General features: G+C 47.0%; 1 protein-coding gene across 1 annotated transcript in view; it reads left to right on the forward strand.

Moving 5' to 3' along the window:
• DNAH11 (dynein axonemal heavy chain 11) overlaps positions 1 to 20433 on the forward strand; it is a 367765-nt gene that overhangs the window by 339181 nt on the left and 8151 nt on the right. Inside the window, 4 exon segments of the mRNA XM_062178539.1 lie at positions 1427 to 1654; positions 8265 to 8456; positions 10628 to 10747; positions 17225 to 17467. Coding sequence (XP_062034523.1) covers positions 1427 to 1654; positions 8265 to 8456; positions 10628 to 10747; positions 17225 to 17467 — 783 coding nt within the window.

The following is a 20433-nucleotide window of genomic DNA, read 5'->3' on the forward strand; positions in this document are numbered from 1 at the left end:
TTACAGTCTATTAATAATGTGAGCAAGGCAATTGCTGTGGGTCTTTTTTGCAAGACTTCAGTGGGTACCTGCATTATTATTCCCTTCCTTATTAGCCTTCGTTCCATGTATCTTTGTAGCTGGGATAATCTTGAACATTTTTTCTCTGATGGAAAAAATCACCAAGCCCTGGGTGTGATGTTTCAATTGTATACTGAGAATTTCTCCAAAGCCAGAGAGCGTGTAAGACACAGCCTTTACACCAAGCACCTCTCTTCCAACACCAACACCAACACCAACACCAACACCAACACCAAGCTGTTCCCTGTGGGTGTTTGTTTAGTAATGGAGGAACAATTTGTCAATCATAAAAGTGAAAAGCAAAGAATGATGGTGGTGGTGGCATTTTTTTTTTGTCAGTTCTAGGATTTAAGAAAAACAATGTGTTAAGAATCCATTTGAACAAGGAGAGCTTATTTTCTTTGTTAGCTAGCCTTCCTTCCCTTGTGCTCTTTGGAGTCCGAGTACCAGTGAGTAGGAGTGGAATAGAGGTTTCCATCAGAAGCAATGACATGGGTGATCAGGTGCCTTTCTGACTTGAAGTTTTATGCCTTATCAAACTAACCCAGATATGTCCCAATAACTGGGCTTGAACTGGAACAAAGGAAAGTAGTAGGCAGCTCCACGCCAGGAGTGACTGTGGGTGTGCGAAGCAGGAACATACAATGGAAAGAGACTGGACTCCAGAGACACCCTGTGGTCACGTGGAGTATTCGATGTGTTCCACGCCCAGTTCTGTTTGGCCTTTTATTTTTCCTTTTTATGATGGGTAATGAAGGAAGATTTTAATACTAGTTCTCTGAGTTTGCAACACGCTTAAACAAGGCAGCTTCACAACCTTCCCTCAGGTCGGGAGAGGCTGCCGGGGTTTCGGTGCAGCAGTGGAGATGCCGCGTCGAGTGCCTGTATACCATATGTGAGTGCCTGGGTTCAAATCCTGGCTCTGCTCCTGATTCCGGCTTCCTGCTAATGTGTACTCCAGGAAGTAGCAGGTGATGGCTCAAGTGCGTGGGTCCCTGCCGCTCCACACGGGAGACCCAGGTTGAGTTTTCAGTTTCCAGCTTGTTCTAGCTGAGCCCCAACTGATGTATTTGGGGAGTGGACCAGCATATGAGAGCTAGCGTTCTCGTTCTCTTGTGTTCTCTCTCTCTCTCCAAATATATAAAAATAAATGAATAACATTTTTTTCAAAGTACATGCAACATAGTTACTATGGTAAAACTTCATGGATTGCAAAACTTTTTTTGCACCAAAATATACTTATTTTCTAAATGGATTTTCCCACAAACTTGTTGAAGTCTCCTTGTATAACTAAAGGTGTTCTAATCCTACCATTCAAGTAATAGACATCTGTTTCCCAGGAGTCATAAGCCACACTGTTTTTCAGAATGTCCATCTGGTAATCAAGTGGCTGGGAACCTTGGAGAAACTCCTTGACCGGCTCAGCCAAGGAAGCCACAGAGATTACAGGGTTTTCATGAGCGCAGAGTCGGCGCCCACCCCAGATGAGCACATCATCCCCCAGGGACTCCTGGAGAACTCCATCAAGATCACCAATGAGCCTCCCACAGGAATGCGAGCCAATTTGCATGCTGCCCTGTACAACTTTGACCAGGTAAGACAGCAGAAGTGGCCGGGGACTGACAGTGACCTTGGGTTGCACACAAGACTGTGGGACCGTCATTAGCTCATTGAGAGGCTTGGAACGAAGTGTCTGTGTGTTCATCTCTTGAAGTAATTGCTTCTATTGCAATGACTAGGAACTATGTTTAAGTTTTACTCTAACAGAAAACTATAGCCACCTGTGCAGGGAGAACTGGGTAGCTTTGTGAGGAACTTCCTTCTTGAAATATAATGTGGCAGACTGGTATCCAAGCCGCCATTGTTATTCTTGATGCTGATAAAAATCTAATGACGTGGAAAAGTTTCAGCATCATGTTTTAGGTCTGATTTTGATTTTAGTTAATTTAAAGGACCTCATTTCGGGTTATGTCCGTGATATATTCCTATTTATATTGTCACTTCCTTCCAAAATGTAGTAAATGGATTAATGAATATGTAAATTATTTCCATTATTGAATATGTAAATATTTACATTATTATCTTTACCCAGATGATCTGTCTGTATTGTTGTCAAGTCATTCCATTTCCTTTGTTGCTACACTGTGAGTTTGCATTCCTTTCTCTAGTTTCTTGAAAATCCTTGGTACACAGTACTCTTCTTAGGAGAGTAGGAGGAGCCCTAAGTATGTTTGATTTGCTGATAAATACGCAGCCCTCCATGAAAAATGTTACCATTCTCTATGAAGTATGCCAACACGTATGTTTTCTCTAGTGCCTCGAGGGCTGATAACCAACCCAACATTATGAGGGACTTGTAGTCATTGGCTACCTAAGAATTCAGTGTTGAAGATTATAGTTAAACATCTAATTACATCATTGAGTAATTCCTAGCTTGTATATACACAGATCAAAGTGTAACAGTAGACACCAACAGATCTTGTTGAATCTATTAAATATTTGAAATATGTTTTTTTCTGTACTGTGGAAGACATATGTTTGTTTTTATAATTTCAACCACTTGGGAGATTTTCAAGCCCTTTCTAGAAGTAAGTACAAAATAGAAATTTTGTGTTTAAGTAGAAACTCTCTACTCTGCTAAAACAATCGTCTTCACTCATTAAAAGTGACTGCTCCATGAACAAACATGCTTCAGCCAAAATATCTTTCTGAGTTTGTTGGCAAGGTCTTCTGTGAGAATTTGATAAAACCATGGACGTTATCCCCACAGCAATTCACAGTCAAAGCTACACTGCATATACTGATGGAGATTCACAGATGCCCCAAAAACTAGTTATGACTTCCCTAGTTAAGAACACTCGTTCTAGGGGTGGGTGCTGTGGCATAGTAAATTAAGCCATGGCTTAGAACACCTGCATTCTATATAGGAGTGCCAGTTGGAATCTTGGCTACTGGCACTTCCCATCCAGCTTCCTGCTAATGTGCCTGAGAGGCAGTGGATGATGACCCAAGTACTTGGGCCCCTGCCACCCGTGTGAGAGACCTGGGTGAAGTTCCTGCAGCCTGGCTCCAGCCTGGCTCAGCCCCAGCTGTTTGCAGGCATTTGATTATTTATTTATTTGAAAGGAAAAGTGATGGTGAGACAGCGAGAGAGGTAGATGGAAAATCTCTCTCACTGTTTCTCCATCACTTTGCTTTTCAAATAAATAAATGTTTTTAAAAAGCTATTCTAGTCTATTCATGAAAGTTTTGGTTATTTGGATGCTACCTGGAAAGCCCTTCTATTTGTTGAAAGTGACATTTACAGGGAAGACTTTCTAGAATGTCCAGGAGGAGTATTTCTCCCTGGTGGAAAGAATTCTCTGAAGCATTAAAACTAAATTTGATTATAAGTAGGGAAAGAATGATAATCAAAGTCATTCACTACATAACCATCTCAGCAAGCCCATTTTAGCCAAAATCAACCAAATAAAAAGAAATCCTAAAGAAAAGCTAAATTCTGTCAATCTTTTATGCTGTTCAAGGGTATTTGCCTGGGTTCCTTGGCAATCAGTGAACAGGTTCCTGGAACCCTTTTGTCAGTTAAAATCAAGGTTGGCTACTTTTGAAAAAAAAAAAAATCTTATCAAGAAATAATTGTGCTGTAAGTAAGGTGACAAAGTATTTCCACCATGAGAGAGCTCTAAAGTTCACGTGTGTCTCTAAGAGTTGTCACACGGCCGGCACCGCAGCTCACTAGGCTAATCCTCTGCCTGTGGCGCCAGCACTCCGGGTTCTAGTCCTGGTTGCTCCTCTTCCAGGCCAGCTCTCTGCTGTGGCCCAGGAGTGCAGTGGAGGATGGCCCAAGTGCTTGGGTCCTGCATCTGCATGGGAGACCAGGAGAAGCACCTGGCTCCTGGCTTTGGATCGGCACAGCGTGCCAGCTGTGGTGGCCATTTGGGGGGTAAACCAACGGAAGGAAGACCTTTCTCTCTGTCTCTCTCTCACTGTCTAACTCTGCCTGTCAAAATAAAAAATAAATAAGAGTTGTCATGCATTCAGATCATCACAGATCACTGTCACAGCGTTCTTAGAATGGGCTCCTCGTGGTCCAAGCTGGCCTGTACCATATCCCTGCTCCTGACAGTGGAATGTAAGAAAGGACAAAGGAGATGACAAAGAGAGCAAAGGGTCTCTCCTTTAAACATGCTTCCTCCAAGTTAATGCACAGTGCTTCCTCTTGTAGCTCACGGGTCAAACTGGTCGCATAGCCTGACCCAGCCACAAGAGAAACTAGGAAAACACACAGAGCGGTGGGCATTTGGTGCAGCAGCTAAGAAACCTCTTGGGATGCCTGCATCCCACACTGGAGTTTCTGGGTTCAAGTCCTGGCTTTGCTTCCGATTCTAGCTTCCTAAGAATGCACGCTCTGGGAGGTAGCAAATGATTGGGTCCTTGACACTCATGCGGGAGACCCGGATTGAGATGTAGGCTCCTGGCCCAGCCCTAGCTGTGGTGGGAATCTGAGAAGTGAAGCAGCATAAGGGAGATGTCTCTGCATGTCTCTGTCTCTCAACCTCTCTATTTTTCTGCCTTTCAAATAAAATGAAAATAAATACACAAAAATTAAAACAAGAAAAGCAAACAGGTACATGCTCAAATAAAGTCAGTGATGACATTTGACATCACCAATGTCGCTTTTTCCAGATGTCCAGTGTCACCCTGGGCATTCTGTGCTACTGCATAGCCTGGCCCTATGACGCCCATGGCATGGGCAGAGAGCAATGATAGCACCCAATATGTCAACCATATGGCTTAGATCAGGAGTGCAAGGGAGCCCTATGGCCTGGGTGCCCCCCCCAGCGGAGAAAACACCCAACAGGTCTACACAGGTATAAATGTTCGCGCATCAATTTTTTTTTTTAATTTTTGACAGGCAGAGTGGACAGAGAGAGAGAGACAGAGAGAAAGGTCTTCCTTTGCCGTTGGTTCACCCTCCAATGGCCACCATGCTGACCCGAAGGCAGGAGCCAGGTGCCTCCCCTGGTCTCCCATGCAGGTGCAGGGCCCAAGCACTTGGGCCATCCTCCACTGCACTCCTGGGCCATAGCAGAGAGCTGGCCTGGAAGAGGGGCAACCAGGACAGAATCCGGCACCCCAACTGGGACTGGAACCCGGTGTGCCGGCACTGCTAGGCGGAGGATTAGCCTGTTAAGCCACGGCGCCGGCCCGCGCATCAGTTTTTAAAATGAGGGGCCGGCGTTGTGGCATAGCAGGTAAGGCCGTGGCCTGCCATGCCGGCATCCCATGTGGGTACCAGTTCTAGTCCCAGCTGTTCCACTTCTGATGCAGCTTCTTACTGGATCGGGAAAGCAGCAGAAGATAGGCCCAACTGCTTGGGCCTCTGCACCCACATGGGAGAAGCTCCTGACTCCTGGCTTTGGCCTGGCCCAGCCCTGGTCATTGCAGCCATCTGGGGAGTGAACTAGTGAATGGAAGACCTCTCTTTCTCTCTCTCTCTCTACCTGTAACTCTACCTTTCAAATAAGTAAATCTTTAAAAAAAAAAAAACTTACAAAATTAAATCTGCGTTTTAATCCTCTCTTAAAATTTATTCTTCAACTTTAACATGTATATTCAAAATGAACAAAGTTTGTTTAATACTAATACTTTATTCCTAAGCATTCTAGATTATTTGTATAAATCCAATTGCTGTGACCAAGCAGCATGGAGCCATTTCTTGCAGGATGCCACCTCCCAAACCCTCCTTCAATTCAACAGGACTTGTGCCTTGGAGATGTCAGAAAGAAGTCAGCATGGCTCCGTCCCTACCCAGATAACCAGATTTTTTAGAGTAAAAATACAGATGCCTTCTGTATACGGATTTCTTCCATTTTCGGATAGAAGCAAACAATTGGTTATTATGCACATCAAGCTGGTGGCTGCGCACAGACAGCACTGTTGTGTGTGTGGATCTCTGTCGTCTGTTCACAAAGCTGTTTGCTTTGAGGTATCAATCAGTCCATCACTTGGCTTGTCCCAACACGAGGCCTGGTGTGTGGAAGGATAGAAAGACCCAAACTTCTTCATGAGAAAGCCTGCTTATAGTTTCTTCCTGTGGCATGCAGGGTATCAGAGACAAATGAAATAGGCACTCACTTGTGTTTTTTATTTCCTTAGCACTCAGGATAAACACTAAGTTGGTTAATGAAATATGAATTGAATTAATGTACTTTACTGTGGTACCTTGGATTTTCTGTGGACTATATAAGTCAAGGAGGTGTGAAGTGACTTGTTAGATCATAATTCTGAAGTGGAACTTTGAAACTAATACTGGACCTCCTAGAAATTTCTTACATTTAAACCTGGTGCTTTAAATATATTTTCAAAATTAATTCCAAGTATACAGTTTCTCTTTTCTTCTTTCCCAAGCTGGTCTTGCACTTGATGTTTAGTGGTGGGAAAGTTATTTTTAATGATTTTAAAATTTCAAACTGCATAAGTTACCTACTGACTTGGAATGACCTAATGATCTGGTCGGCTCTGTGCCGTACACAACCTGACCGGTAGCCCAGGAGTTTGCTGAGAGCATTGTAGAAAGAACGAGGCCGCTGTGGTCCCGGCCTGCAGAGAACCAATCTAGTTTTGGTTTAGCGGCAGAAGTCTCCCGAGGACCAGCTCTGGACTCCTGTGCCCCAGGGTGCCCAGGACGCCCTGTCCATGGCCAAGTTGTCAGGTCCATTTGTAATCGGACCAGGCTGTAGCTGCACCCATGAAAGGCCTGGAAAGGTGCAGGTGTTGACCTCGTCTTCTCCCCCACCTCCACGCTTCACCCCAGCTCAATTTTTTCTTGTTTGCCATACTGTAGAATGGGTAATAATACTAATTTGAAGCCACAGACCACACAGCTCTGTTCCCCCTTTGAATTATGTAACTGCTCACGGCCATCACCTATCAATGCCAAAGTCTGCATTTTCCAAAGACAATCTATAGGTGTCATTGACAGGACATTCATTTTCCAGGCCCCCAGAGGCCATTCAGTTATCCCGACGATGAATTCCACTCTTAGCTCCCTGCAAGGAAACCCTGGGCCACAGGGCATTGGCTCAGGCCCAGGCTAAGCTGATGTAATAAAGGGAATTAAATCTGTAGTGATTTCAACAAGACAGCGACTGGTTGCTCTCATCCATTTTTGGCAGGTCTGTTTCATTGGCTCTTCCACACTGTCACCAAGCCAGTGGGTGATGCTGCTGTCCCTACTCCAAGGTTTCCAGGGATGTCCAGTTTTCATCATTTTTCAGTCCACAGAAAAGGGAAAAGAATGACAGTGTGGGCCGGTGCCGTGGCTCACTTGGCTAATCCTCCACTTGCGGCGCCGGCACCCCGGGTTCTAGTCCCTGTTGGGGCACCAGGTACTAGTCCCGGTTGCTCCTCTTCCAGTCCAGCTCTCTGCTGTGGCCCGGGAAGGCAGTGGAGGATGGCCTAAGTGCTTGGGTCCCTGCACCCACATGGGAGACCGGGAGGAAGTACCCGGCTCCTGGCTTCGGATCAGCGCAGTGCTGGTCGTAGTGGCCATTAGGGGAGTGAACCAATGGAAGGAGGACCTTTCTCTCTGTCTCTCTCTCACTAACTCTGCCTGTCAAAAAAAAAATGACAGCATGGATAAGCAATTTCCTTCCAGACAAATGACACAGAAGTGATGCGTATCACTTCCGCTCAAATTCTCTTGGCAAAAACTTGGCACAGCTGGCTTCCAGGGGGGCCAGAAAACAAGTCTTCCCATGGATGGCTGTGTGCCAGGGTGGTCTCCATTACCATGGAACCAGAAAAGGATGGCTAGAGCTGTGGTGAGGTAGCCTTGGTTTTGCCCACCAGCATTCCGCTACAGGGATGGGACTGGGACTGTGACCTTCCGTTATGTAGACACTCCATAGGCTGTGACGTCAAGGAGAACGGACATAATCAAATGCATTGTGTTATTTCTGATGAACACAGAAACAATCAGGCAAACAGCAAACACCAATAATGAGTCCTCTTAAAGCAACAGCCTGGAAAATACAGTCCCCCGTTCCCTCACAGGATTGGCAGCCATGTTAACAATTATATATTACCCCGATAGTGTGTCGGCCTCAAACCCTTTATAAGATGATTGGAAATTTAGGTGCTTGCCCTTGGAAACTGCATGCATGGATGGATAAGGCAGCCTTTCTTTTCTTTTCTTGCAGGATACACTCGAGATGTGCTCCAAAGACCAGGAGTTTAAAAGCATCCTCTTTTCGCTGTGCTACTTCCACGCCTGCGTGGCTGGGAGGCTGAGGTTCGGCCCCCAGGGCTGGAGCCGAAGCTATCCATTCAATTCCGGAGACCTCACCATTTGTGCCAGTATCCTCTACAACTACTTAGAGGCAAACCCGAAAGTAAGTGCTAGTGGCCAGATAACCTCTACAAAAGCGGAGTTCTGAATCTTGCGGCTTGGGAGCCCAGGAGAACAGATACATTGTTTCTCTTTTGAAACTGTTCTTGAAACAGCTGACACTGTATAGACATTCTTCTGCCAAGAGCCAACATAAACCAGATCAAAGGTTTCCCAGAAGTGGATGCTCAAACTTCATCACCTAGGTCAAACCAGTTCTACCTCAGCAGCTCAGTGCCAAAAAAAAAAAAAAAAAAAAAAAAATGCCCTTCATTATGTTAACAAAAACAGTGGTTTACATGTGCATATATGCCAGATTCATTAGGCAGGTAATGAGGCATTTGCACAAATGTAATTACATACAGCAATTCTGACAGTTCATAACACTGCATTAATAATCACTACAATTAGTTCTGATGATGGAAGCAATTTACAGCACGTCACATGTATAAATAATGGTGCATTTCCTGCACGTGTCACTATTATGTATTAAGGATGCCACCTTGTTGTGACTTTCTCAGTAATGTTCCCCTTGATTTGGAGTTCAAGGTAGATGAATGATTTTGTTTCGGAGCTAAGATGTGCTGTACAGATGGGAACGGGAATGCTTCATCGAGAACAGTTGTGTAGACTCTCAGAAGCCCCGTGATTGCATTTCAGGAAGGAAGAACTGTGCATTCCTTGGCATTGTCCGGCTTAATCCTTGCAACAGGGATTTCTCCCATTACATAAAATCCGTGGGGACAGCATTGTGGTGCAGAGGGTTAAGCCCCTACGGGCGCTGGTTGATGTCCTGGCTGTTCCACTTCCAATCCAGCTCCCTGCTAATGCACCTGGCAAAGCAGTGGAAGATGGTCCAAGTGCTTGGGCCCCTGCACCCACGTGGAAGACCCAGAAGAAGCTCCTGGCTCTGGATCAGCCCAGCCTCAGCCATTGCAGGCATTTGGGGAATGAACTAGTGGATGGAAGCTCTCTGTCTCTCATTCCCTCTCTCTCTCTCTCTAATTCCAGCTTCCAAATAAAGAAATCTTTTTAAAAAATATAATTAAATCCATGAAAATTAGGATACATTGGTCAAGACCAACCACATATTATTGTGCTCTAGACCACACTTTACAGATAGGGCCTAAAATCACCCCCTTACGTTTTTAAGTGGCCAGGGTTGTTCTGTGGTTTACTGGTAACCATTCTAATTTCTGTTGTCAAAGCTTTCTCAAGCTTTGCTGGTGATTGACATCTGTCAGAAAACGTAGGCTGGGCATAAAACATGGCTGTGTTCTCCCAAGCAACACATTTTGAACTAGTTGTATCCAAAATAAGAGGTCTGAAGATGGTATATGATGCTCAGTATTCCATGTCCATTATTTTGTCATTTATACACTAAAAAAGTATGTCTCCACACTGTAAGGATGTTTTGGACACTTACATAATAATTAAAGAAATGTGATCGGAGCACTTTTTTTTAAACTATTGCACATAAAATAGCAAAGTTCTAGACAGTAAGAGAAAGGAACCATTTCATACCTTAAGTCTGGCGTAACTGCCCTGGGAGGCCAAGGCCAAGGATGTCCCCTATGTCAGCTGAATCCTACACACTACTGAGACAGACATGCAGGCAGCAGGGGAGGCGCTCACACACATTCGGCTCTCGCTCTCACATCCTAAGTCTCCGCAACACCGGCAGGCAGCTGAACGGAGCTGTGTGTTGCCTCTCCCACTGCATCTTGAGTTTCTTTTCTCTATTTGAAAGAGTTACAGAGACAGGGAGAGACAAAGAAAGAGAGAGTCTTCCATCTGCCAGTTCACTCCCCAAAGGGCTGCAACGGCCAGAGCTGAGCCCATCTGGAGCCAGGAGCTTCTTCCAGGTCTCCCACGTGGGTGCAGGAGCCCAAGGACTTAGGCCATCCTCTGCTGCACTCCCAGGCCATAGCAGGGAGCTAGATCAGAAGAGGAGCAGCCAGGACTCGAACTGGTGTACATATGGGAGGGATGCCAGCACTGAAGGCTGGGGCATTAACCTGCTACACCACAGGAATCTCTTTTAAATGCCCCTGTGGAAGGGGACTTGGGTGGCTTCGAGGTGGGGGGGGGGGCTGTGTCCCTGGGTGCCCCTCGGGCAGAGTTCACAGACCCAAAAGTGACATCTACGTGATGCTCCACCTGGCCCTGCCCCAGGTCCCGTGGGAAGACCTCCGCTACCTCTTTGGTGAGATCATGTATGGCGGTCACATCACAGACACCTGGGATCGCAGGCTGTGCCGGGTGTACTTAGAAGAATTCATGAATCCCGCTCTGGTAAGACACTATCAAGTTAAATTCAACTCAGAGAAAATCCTCTAAAAGTGTTTCAAAGTGACTGTCTTAAGTGTGTAGTTATTGAATGGTATCAAGGCCTCTTGGCCTTCCGTGAGCATACTCTGGCCTGAGTTTGAAAATGTGTTAGCAATGAGGAATCTTTTTTTTTTTTTTTTTTTTGACAGGCAGAGTGGACAGTGAGAGAGAGACAGAGAAAGGTCTTCCTTTTGCCGTTGGTTCACCCTCCAATGGCCGCTGCAGCCGGTGCTGTGGCTGGCGCACCACGCTGATCCGAAGCCGGGAGCCAGGTGCCTCCCCTGGTCTCCCATGCAGGTGCAGGGCCCAAGTACCTGGGCCATCCTCCACTGCACTCCCGGGCCATAGCAGAGAGCTGGACTGGAAGAGGGGCAACCGGGACAGAATCCGGCACCCCAATCGGAACTAGACCCCGGTGTGCCGGCGCCGCAAGGCGGAGGATTAGCCTAGTGAGCCGTGGCGCCGGCCAACAATGAGGAATCTTGAGCACATCCCTGACCTACAGAACCAGAACCTGCGTTTTAGTAACACTCCTCCCCTCCCCCGCCCATTTTGAAAAATGTTTTATGTACTCATTTGCGAGACAGAGAACTCCCAGCTGTTGGTTCTTGCCCCAGATGCCTGCAATAGCTGGAGCTGGGTCAGTCCAAGTCTCCCATGTGTCAGGGACCCAGCTTCATGAGACAGCACCACTGCCCCCAGGGTCTCCATCAGCAGAGAGCTGGAGCCAGGACACGGAGCTGGGAACCGAAGGCAGACGCTCCAGTGTGGGACATGGATATCTTAACTGGCATCTTTTTTCTAAGATCTATGTATTTATTTGAGAGGCACAGTTTCAGAGAGAGAGAGCGAGAGAGAGAATCTTCCATCCACTGATTCACTCCCCAAATGGCTGCAGCAGCTGGAGCTAAGCCAGGAGCTTCTAGGTTTTCCACGTGAGTGCAGGGTCCCAAGGACTTGGGCCATCTTCTGCTGCTTTCCCAGGCGCATTAGCAGGGAGCTGGATTGGAAGTGGAGCAGCCAGGACTCGAACTGGTGCCCATATGGGAAGCCAGGGGCAAGCTGTGGCTTAACCAACCCTGTGCTATAATGCCAGCCCCCTTAACTGGCATCTTAGCTGCTAGGCCAAACTCCTGCCACCCTGTACATGTTTGATGTGCCACAGTGAAGCACGTAACCCTGTGAGCTGTGCAGAGCTGTCTTTTCCTTGTATAGACCAATGTACAAAGGCATGGTGATTGCCCCCAGGCCTTTCAATGTGGTTAAAAGCTTTAGCCAGAATTTTAGTCCTTTGATTTCATATCCCTATAGCTTTGTTTGTTTTGCCCGTCAAAGAAGTCATAAAATATTTTAAATTTTTTAAAAGAGTTATTTATTTATTTATTTGGAAGAGTTACACAAAGAGAGAAGGAGAGGCAGAGAGAGAGAGAGAGACAGAGGTCTTCTATCTGCTGGTTCACTCCCCAGTTGGCCACAATGTCTGGAGCTGTGCGGATCCAAAGCCAGGAGCTTGAGCCATCTTCTGTTTTCTCAAGCCATAGCAGGGAGTTGGATTGGAAGTAGAGCAGCGGGGACTTGAACTGGCGCCCATATGAGATGCTGGCTCTGCAGGCAGTGGCTTTACCCACTATGCCACAGCGCCAGCCCCAGTATTTTAAATTTTGATCACTAACTCCCTACTAAATATATGCTCAAGAAAAATGAGATGTAAGAGGGCTGACATTGTGGAGCAGTGGGTTGAACCACTCCTGCAATGCCTGGCATCTCATAGAGCCACTGGTTCAAAATCCCAGCTGCTCTATTTCCAGTCTAGCTCCCTGCTAATGCACCTGGGAAAGCAGCAGAAAACCCAAATACTTGAGCTCCTGCACCTGCACGGGAGACAAGGATGGAGTTCTAGGCTCCGGGCTTCCAGCAGATGGATGAGATCTCGATCTCTCTCTTCCTCCCTCCCCGCCGCTCCCCTCCCCTCCCCTGTCTCTGCCTTTCTCTGTTACTCTGCCTTTCAAAGAAATACATAAATCTCTTTTTTAAAGCATGAGAAATGTGATTGGAGAGCCTGTTTCTTCTTTCTCCTGTACCAGAGTCTAGAGACCAGGCCTCGTCTTCCTGTGCATCATCTCCTAACCCCGGGGCTGTGCAGAAATGATTCGTGCCGGGCCATGTTTTCTGGTAAATGACTTGGTTCTCAGGGTGGACATCTGGTGCCACAGTTGAGACCCCTCTTGAGACTCCTGTATCCCATATCAGAATGCCTGGGTTCAAGTCCTGGCTCCACTGCCCATTACTGTCCCCTGCTCAGTGTGCACCGAGGCACCCAGTGATGGCTCAAATGCCTGGGTCCCTGCCACCCACGTGAGAGACTGAAATTCTAGCTCTTGCCTTTGGCCTGGCTGTGCCCCAGCCGTTGCAGGCATTCAAGGTGTGAACCAGCAGGTGGAAGATTCTCTTCCCTTTCTCTCTCTGCCTTTCCAATAAAATAAAATAAGCAATAATAATATACATAAAATAAATGCATAAATTCTTATTTCTAATACTAAGGAACCTAAGGATGGTGGCTATCCCCTCCCCCCTTTTTTTTCCTTTTTTCTCTCTGTCTCCTCCCACTCCACTCCTCTGTGTCTGTCCCAAGTTCATGGCCATTTCCTGGTTGTTTCTTCAAAACTCACAGCACCCTATACCATGTTGTCTCTGTTCCCCTGGGGGAGACACTGTTTACAGTGGGGCCAGAGGTTACAAACTGTTCTTCCTAGTTTGGGCAGCTCAGTTCAACATTTCATCTGAGATGAGAACTTTACCTCTGACAAGTACTATGTGGATTTGATCAGCTTCCCCAGGTCCGTTTGAGAAGGAAGCTAATCTTACATTAGAAGATATGCTGTATTGTAGTCGGAGACACCTGGGGCAGGTGTTTTTATTTTTACCACTGTTAATAATACTGGACAACTGGGGACAGTGCTGAAGACTATGACTGTCCTGAGCTGGGCCCACTCTCCCAGTGCTGGTTCTGGTTCTGCTGGTGCCCCCTGGCCTCTCCTCACTTCTAACGGGCAGGATCTCACAGGTGGCAAAGACACTTCTGATCTTGCAGATCTAAAGACCAGCCTCTGGTGCACTTTGGGAGCAGTTACCATGGCAATGAGAGAAAACACACACACACAGGACAGGTGCCCACCTCCAATTTCGTCCATGATGGTAGACGGCGAGGGGCAGAACGAATGCTCACACAGAGGTGCCATCCCTGGCTCTGGCCTGCGGCTTAGGTTTTCTGTTGCTCGGTGAGACAGTCCGTTAACCTTTGCAAGTCTGAACTCCCATTCAAGTAACTGTAAAATAAGTCTAGGTGATGAAACCTGGGGGCGTCCCTGGTGCAGGAGAGCCCTTTGGAAATGTAGGTAGGTGACCTTCCATGGAGATCTGCTGAGGCTTCTGGGACCCATGGGGTTCACGTGCAAGCTGTGGACAGCACTGGCGTACCAGAGGAAGTGCACACACTCCCTGGCTGGTGTCAGGGGCCGACAATTCCAGTGATTGGGTTCTCATGCCAGTGCTTCCTGCCTGTATTATTAGCAAGGTGACTTCACACTGTGGCACCCCACGATGCTGTTGACCTGACACTTCCCACACTGGGGAGCAGGCTTAGAAATCTGTATCCTGGGTTGCACTGGTTTGCTTTTTCCTTCCAGAAAATCAAGATGTGCTTATACTCATGCCTGCCCCTAGGGCACGTGGCAAAAGTCTGGTGCTATGGGCCTGTTTGCAGCCATTATTACATTGTCACAGGAGCGTGCTCTTGGGAGCCCCTTCTTACGGAAGAAGAGATTGAAACAAGACAAACTCATTTCTTCAGGCCATGAAACCATGAAGGGTAGGGAGGTGAGGCAGATCTGTCTGGCCGTGAGCTGGGAATTTGCTCTGCTCATCTCTGACACACAGGAGGGCCTCCCAGAAGCTCATGGATGGAGCCATCACTGTGGTGTAGTGGGCTAAGCCTCTGCCTGCAGCGCTGGCATCTAATACGGGGGTTGGTTCAAGTCCTAGCTGCTCCACTTCTGATCCAGCTCTCTCTAATGCACCTGGGAAAGCAGCAGATGGTCCAGGTGCTTGGGCCCCTCCATCCATGTAAGAGACCCAGTAGAAGCTCCTGGCTTCTGGCTTCAGGCCTGGCTCAGCTCCAGCCATTGTGGCCATTTGGGGAGTGAACCAGCAGATAGAAGGTCTCTCTCTCCCTCTCCCCTGTCTCTGTATCTCTGTCTTTCAAATAAATAAATCTTTAAAAAGTTCATCAATAATACATAGGTGCAAAAAGGCTTGAAATATATGCATATTTTTTCTATAACATGTATTTCCATGAACATTTGAAGACCTCTCAAAGGCGGTGTTCATGTGTTTGTAAACAGACTAAATGTTTTTCCTAATCCTGAGCCAGTTATAGCCCCACTGTCACATGAGTGTGTACTCAAACCATTGTCTAGTCCCCATGGTTCCTTCTTTTTTAAGGACTTATTTATTTGAAAGGCAGAGTTACAGAGAGGCAGAGGCAGAGAAAGAGGTCTTCCATCCGCTAGTTCACTCCCCAGATGGCCGCAACAGCTAGAGCTGTGTGGATCCGAAGCCAGGAGCCAGGAGTTTCTTCCAGGTCTCCCACATGGGTGCAGAGGCCCAAGCACTTGGGCCATCTTCTACTGCTTTCCCAAGCCACGGCAGAGAGCTGGATCAGAAGTGGAGCAGCCGGAACTTGAATCAGCGCCCATATGGGATGCCAGCACTGCAGGTGGCAGCTTTACCCACACCACCCACCCCCACCCTCACCCCCACCACCAAGGTTTCTTAACATTTTCAAATTGTTCAAGTTCTGGTTAGTTGGTTTGCTTGAAATTGTGTTTTTAACTTTCTGTTGGGATTGGAGAATAAATTGTGGTGTATAACAATTTCTCTCAACTATCTGTTGAGCAGTATCAGAGAAGACCACGTCCTTATGTGTAGAGAATAAAGTTCAGTTTGAATGTATTTATCCTAACTTGCAGTCTTATTATTTACATTCTTGTCCATATTTTTATTTTAGCTAATTTATGTCATAGGCTCATCATGGCCTATGTTGATGTTGATCGCCCTGAGTCAGATGTTTAAATTTTGATTATTTTGACAAATAACTATGAAGTGATAAAAATATAAGTGGATAAAACCAAAGCAGTGGGGGGATACTGGTGGTAAGAATATCCATCCTTTTTCTTCCCATATTCATTAGGTCAAGACTTCTGTTTCTAGCATTTGAAGGATTAGGTAGCTTGGAAGTCCTCAAAATGCTAATCCAGAAATTCTGAATCCCCTTAGAATTCCTAGACAGCAATTGAACACTTTGGTAAGGACACAGCTCTGTAAATAATCTTGGATTCAGGTTTGAGAGAGAACAAACCACCATGGGAGCCCCCTGATGGTCTGTATGGAAAACCACATTTGTTTTGTCCCCTTGAACCTCCGAGTTCCCCCAGACAAGGTCATGGGCAGCTTTTCCACTTGGAAGGTTTCTGCTGGTGTACAGGGCACTTGAGGATCAGTACAAATCACTCGCTGAACTCCTGAGTGCCCACTTGGTCTCCAATAGCACAGTCAGCAGCTCTAGGAAAACCCACTTTCAGAAAACGGAGGCAGAAAATAGTTGATCGACTGTTCATGGCTGGACAGAGACCGGGGCCTGTAAATTCCTTGGTGTTCTATGAAGATCTCCACTGTAACGGGTAGAATCCGGTATCACTGCAAACCTGTGTTTATTAAGAATGCCCCTCTGGCCGGCACCGTGGCTCACTTGGCTAATCCTCCACCTGCGGCGCAGCCCCCCCCCCCCCCCCCGCCCCGCGTTCTAGTCCCAGTTGGGGCGCCGGATTCTGTCCCGGTTGCTCCTCTTCCAGTCCAGCTCTATGCTGTGGCCCGGAAGTGCAGTGGAGGATGGCCCAGGTACTTGGGCCCTGCACCCACATGGGAGACCAGGAGGCAGCACTCCTGGCTTCGGATCGGCACAGCGCTGGCCATAGAGGCCATTTGGGAGGTGAACCAACAGAAGGAAGACCTTTCTCTCTGTCTCTCTCTCTCTCACTGTCTAACTCTGCCTGTCAAAAAAAAAAAAAAAGAATGCCCCTCTATGTGGAATGTCTGCCTTCTCCCCTCCAGCCTTAACGAAGTAGGTGGGCTTGAAAATGACCTTAGCACTACAGCTCCCTCTCCCTTCTCAGCCAACTACATAGAGCACCACCACGGCCAGCAGCTGTCCCAGGGCCTGGTCTGTGAATCCTAGGGCAAGCCCTGAGCAGCTCAGAAGTCTGGGAAAGTGGCGTGGAGTTCTGGAACCTTCTCTCCAGTGTGCTTTCCCTGTGTTTAGGAAGTAACAATGTGACGATGTGTCTCTAGACTTGGAATTAACTGACGTTTCCTTTATGGTTGAAGATTGAAGATGAATTGATGCTGGCACCAGGATTCGCAGCCCCACCCTGCCTAGACTATGCAGGCTACCACCAGTACGTAGAGGAGATGCTGCCTCCGGAAAGCCCGGTGCTGTACGGCCTCCACCCAAACGCTGAAATGGAACTCCTGACGGTGACATCCAACACCCTCTTCAGAACCTTGCGGGAGCTGCAGCCCAGGAACGCACTGAGCACTGAGGAACTGGGGCAGTCTGCAGAGGAAAAGGTAGAGTGTCTTCTTCCTTGTCCCGAGGTATAACTTGGATGCGCTGAAGCATACCAACCTTACGGGTACAACCCACTCAGTCGTTCCTTCTGCACGAACTCGTGTAACCACCTTACCCATCAATGCTTTTCCCTTAAAGATGATCACTGTCATTCCCTCCATCATCACCCATGAGCTTTGCCTGTTTTAGGACTCTGTCTACGTGGGATCATATACTGTATACTCACTCACGGCTGGCTCATTTCATTCCACATTTGTGAGACCAGCACTCATTGTAGTTCGGACACCAGTGGGTCCTGTTGCGTTGCATTCCATTGTATGAATACACAACTCTTGATTCATTCTCCTGTGGGTGATGTTTGGGCTGCTCCAAGTTTTTGGCTTTTATGAATATCACAGCCTTGAGCAGTCTTACAAACGTGGTTTTCATCAATGAAGGTAACTCCCAAAGGTATCTACTCCTAGTACTCACTGTTCCATTCCCAGGAGTGGGGTCGACATATTGTAGGACGTATTGTTTAGCTGTGTTAGCACTGCAGAGGTTTCTACAGTGGTTGTACCACTTCACTCCCACCAGCGCAGTGTGACAGCGCCACCTGCTCAACCTCCTTGTGATTTTGTTGGAGCTTGGTAATTTTTTAAAATTACTTATTTATTTATTTGAAAGGCAGAGTTACAGAGAGAGAAGGAGAGGTCTTCCAACACAAGGTGGCCACAACGGCCACTGCTGGGCCAGGCCAAAGCCAGGGTGTCCAACGTGGGTGCAGGGACCCAAGCTCTTGGGCCATCCTCCACTGCTTTCCCAGGTCCATTAGCAGAGAGCTGGTTTGGAAGTGGAGCAGCTGAGACTTTTACTGGTGCCCGTAAGGGGTGTTGGTGTTACAGGCAGTGGTTTAACCTACTACACCACAGTGCCGGCCCCACTGTTAGGGGCTTTAACATCTCATCAGTTTTAACTTGGCATTCCTTGGTTGCAGAACACTGATGAACATCTTCTGGCACACCTGTGGCCATCTGTGTACTCTCTCAGTATCTGTTCCACGTGCTTGCCTGCTTTTTAACTGGGTTGTCTGATCCGTTCTTATTGACTTGCAGGAACTCTTTATTCTGAATGTGTATCCTTCGTCGGATGTACGCATATGCTACAAAGTTTTGAAACCAAGTAACTTTCCTTTCCATCTTTCTATGAATTTCCCCAAGTACATGGAAGCATATCATAAGTATCTTCTTCAAGCCTTCGGCTTGCCTTTCCCTCTCTTAATACATTTGTGGCTCTGATGTCTTGTTATGGTCTTTGTTTATTGTCTTGGGAGACTGGCATTAATATGCTTTGAAGACATTTGTTGTCCTGGAATGATGAGGATGACAAATAATTTTTTTTTCTTTTACCTTTTGATTGAAATCATCTTTCTCATTAAGTTAAAACCTTAAAAGTGATTTCTCCCAAGTAAATGAGCCCTTATTTCTCTCTTAAAATTATTAATCAGGATTTGACTGACAAGGACTCGAGTGGTTGGAACCCACGAAACATCAGATCTAATTATAGTAAGGCCCTAGGAACTGTGCATTTTTTTTTAAAGATTTATTTTATTTATTTGAAAGGCAGAGTTAGGGAGAGACAAAGAGAGGTATTCTACCTGCTGGTTCACTCCCCCGATGGCCACAATGGCCAGGGTTGGGCCAGGGTGAAGCCAGGAGCTTCTTCCAGGTCTCCCACGTGGGTGCAGGGGCCCAAGCACTTGGGCCATCCTCTGCTGCTTTCCCAGGCGCATTAGCAGGGAGCAGGATCAGAAGTAGAGCAGCCAGGACTCGATGTGGTGCCCATATAGGATGTCAATGCAGTAAGTAGTGACTTAACCTGCCATGCTACAGCACTGGCCCCCACATTATTTCTTGAAAGTTTTCAGTTGTTTCTTGAAATAAGGCCATTCCGTGAGATACTCTGTAGTTCAGACATTTTAGAATTAGCAGTGTGTCTTGTCCTATACATGCGCATCATTTTATAAGAACATTCTTTTACAAAGAACAAGAAAAGATCCATCCTTGTGGAAACAGCGACAGCAGTGACAGAAGCCAGACAATGGATGACAACTGCTTCTGTTACTTTGTGCCTCCATCTTTCCAATCAGGAAGCCAATCATTCAAGCAGAAAACACAGGGCATATATTAAGATCCCTTAACAGCCCAGAGAGGCAGATGATTGTAAGCAAGAGCATTTGCTGGGTGCTTACTATATGATAGGCACCATAAAAGGTGCCAGGTTTGCCTTGTAACCCACAAATGACTCTTGAGTGGCATCAGGGTCCCTTGTTCAGCGGTGAGAGTTGGTGACTTGCCAAGCCCAGACAGCTAGAAGGGTGCAATGAAGGAAACCACATTCTGGCCGATTCCAAAATCCATCCTTTTCCGAAACTTCCCTCCCACTTGGCATTTCACCCTGTCCAGCACGGCTGCAACTGAGTTTGAGATTTCAGAACCTAACAAAAAAATGCCAGAGTGCTGACGCAAAGCAAGGGAGATGTCAGAACCAGGGGCAGCAATCTGGGAAGTCAGAGAGGGAGGAGTCGCGTCCTGAGGTTAGAGGAGGCCGAGTTTTCGATTCTGTGTCCTGCGTAGACACGTGTTGGACTTCCTAGCTTGGTGCAACTGCATAGAGAAGTCAGCACGCAGTCCTGAGCCCTGTGTGCACACTCACAGCTTCAGCTCATAAAGCTGTGGTTTATGTCATCAGGGTAACAATGGCCGAGGTTTCCACGTTGCTACCAGTGTCCTCTCCATCACTCCAGCAAGCTGGGATGTGCTGGTGGAGAGGGCAGCCGGTCTTGCACACACTCTCTGCAACTGGCTTGTGCCTAAGAGGGCTTCTGTGACTCTCAGATGACTTCTCCAAGTTGCGTATCACAGAATCCAGTACTCGAGTGAGAGAGTGGTGGGATTCTACTTCCCTCCATCATGTTTTCAGACAC

This window comes from Lepus europaeus, chromosome 20 (assembly GCF_033115175.1).
Source record: "Lepus europaeus isolate LE1 chromosome 20, mLepTim1.pri, whole genome shotgun sequence".
Taxonomy (NCBI): domain Eukaryota; kingdom Metazoa; phylum Chordata; class Mammalia; order Lagomorpha; family Leporidae; genus Lepus; species Lepus europaeus.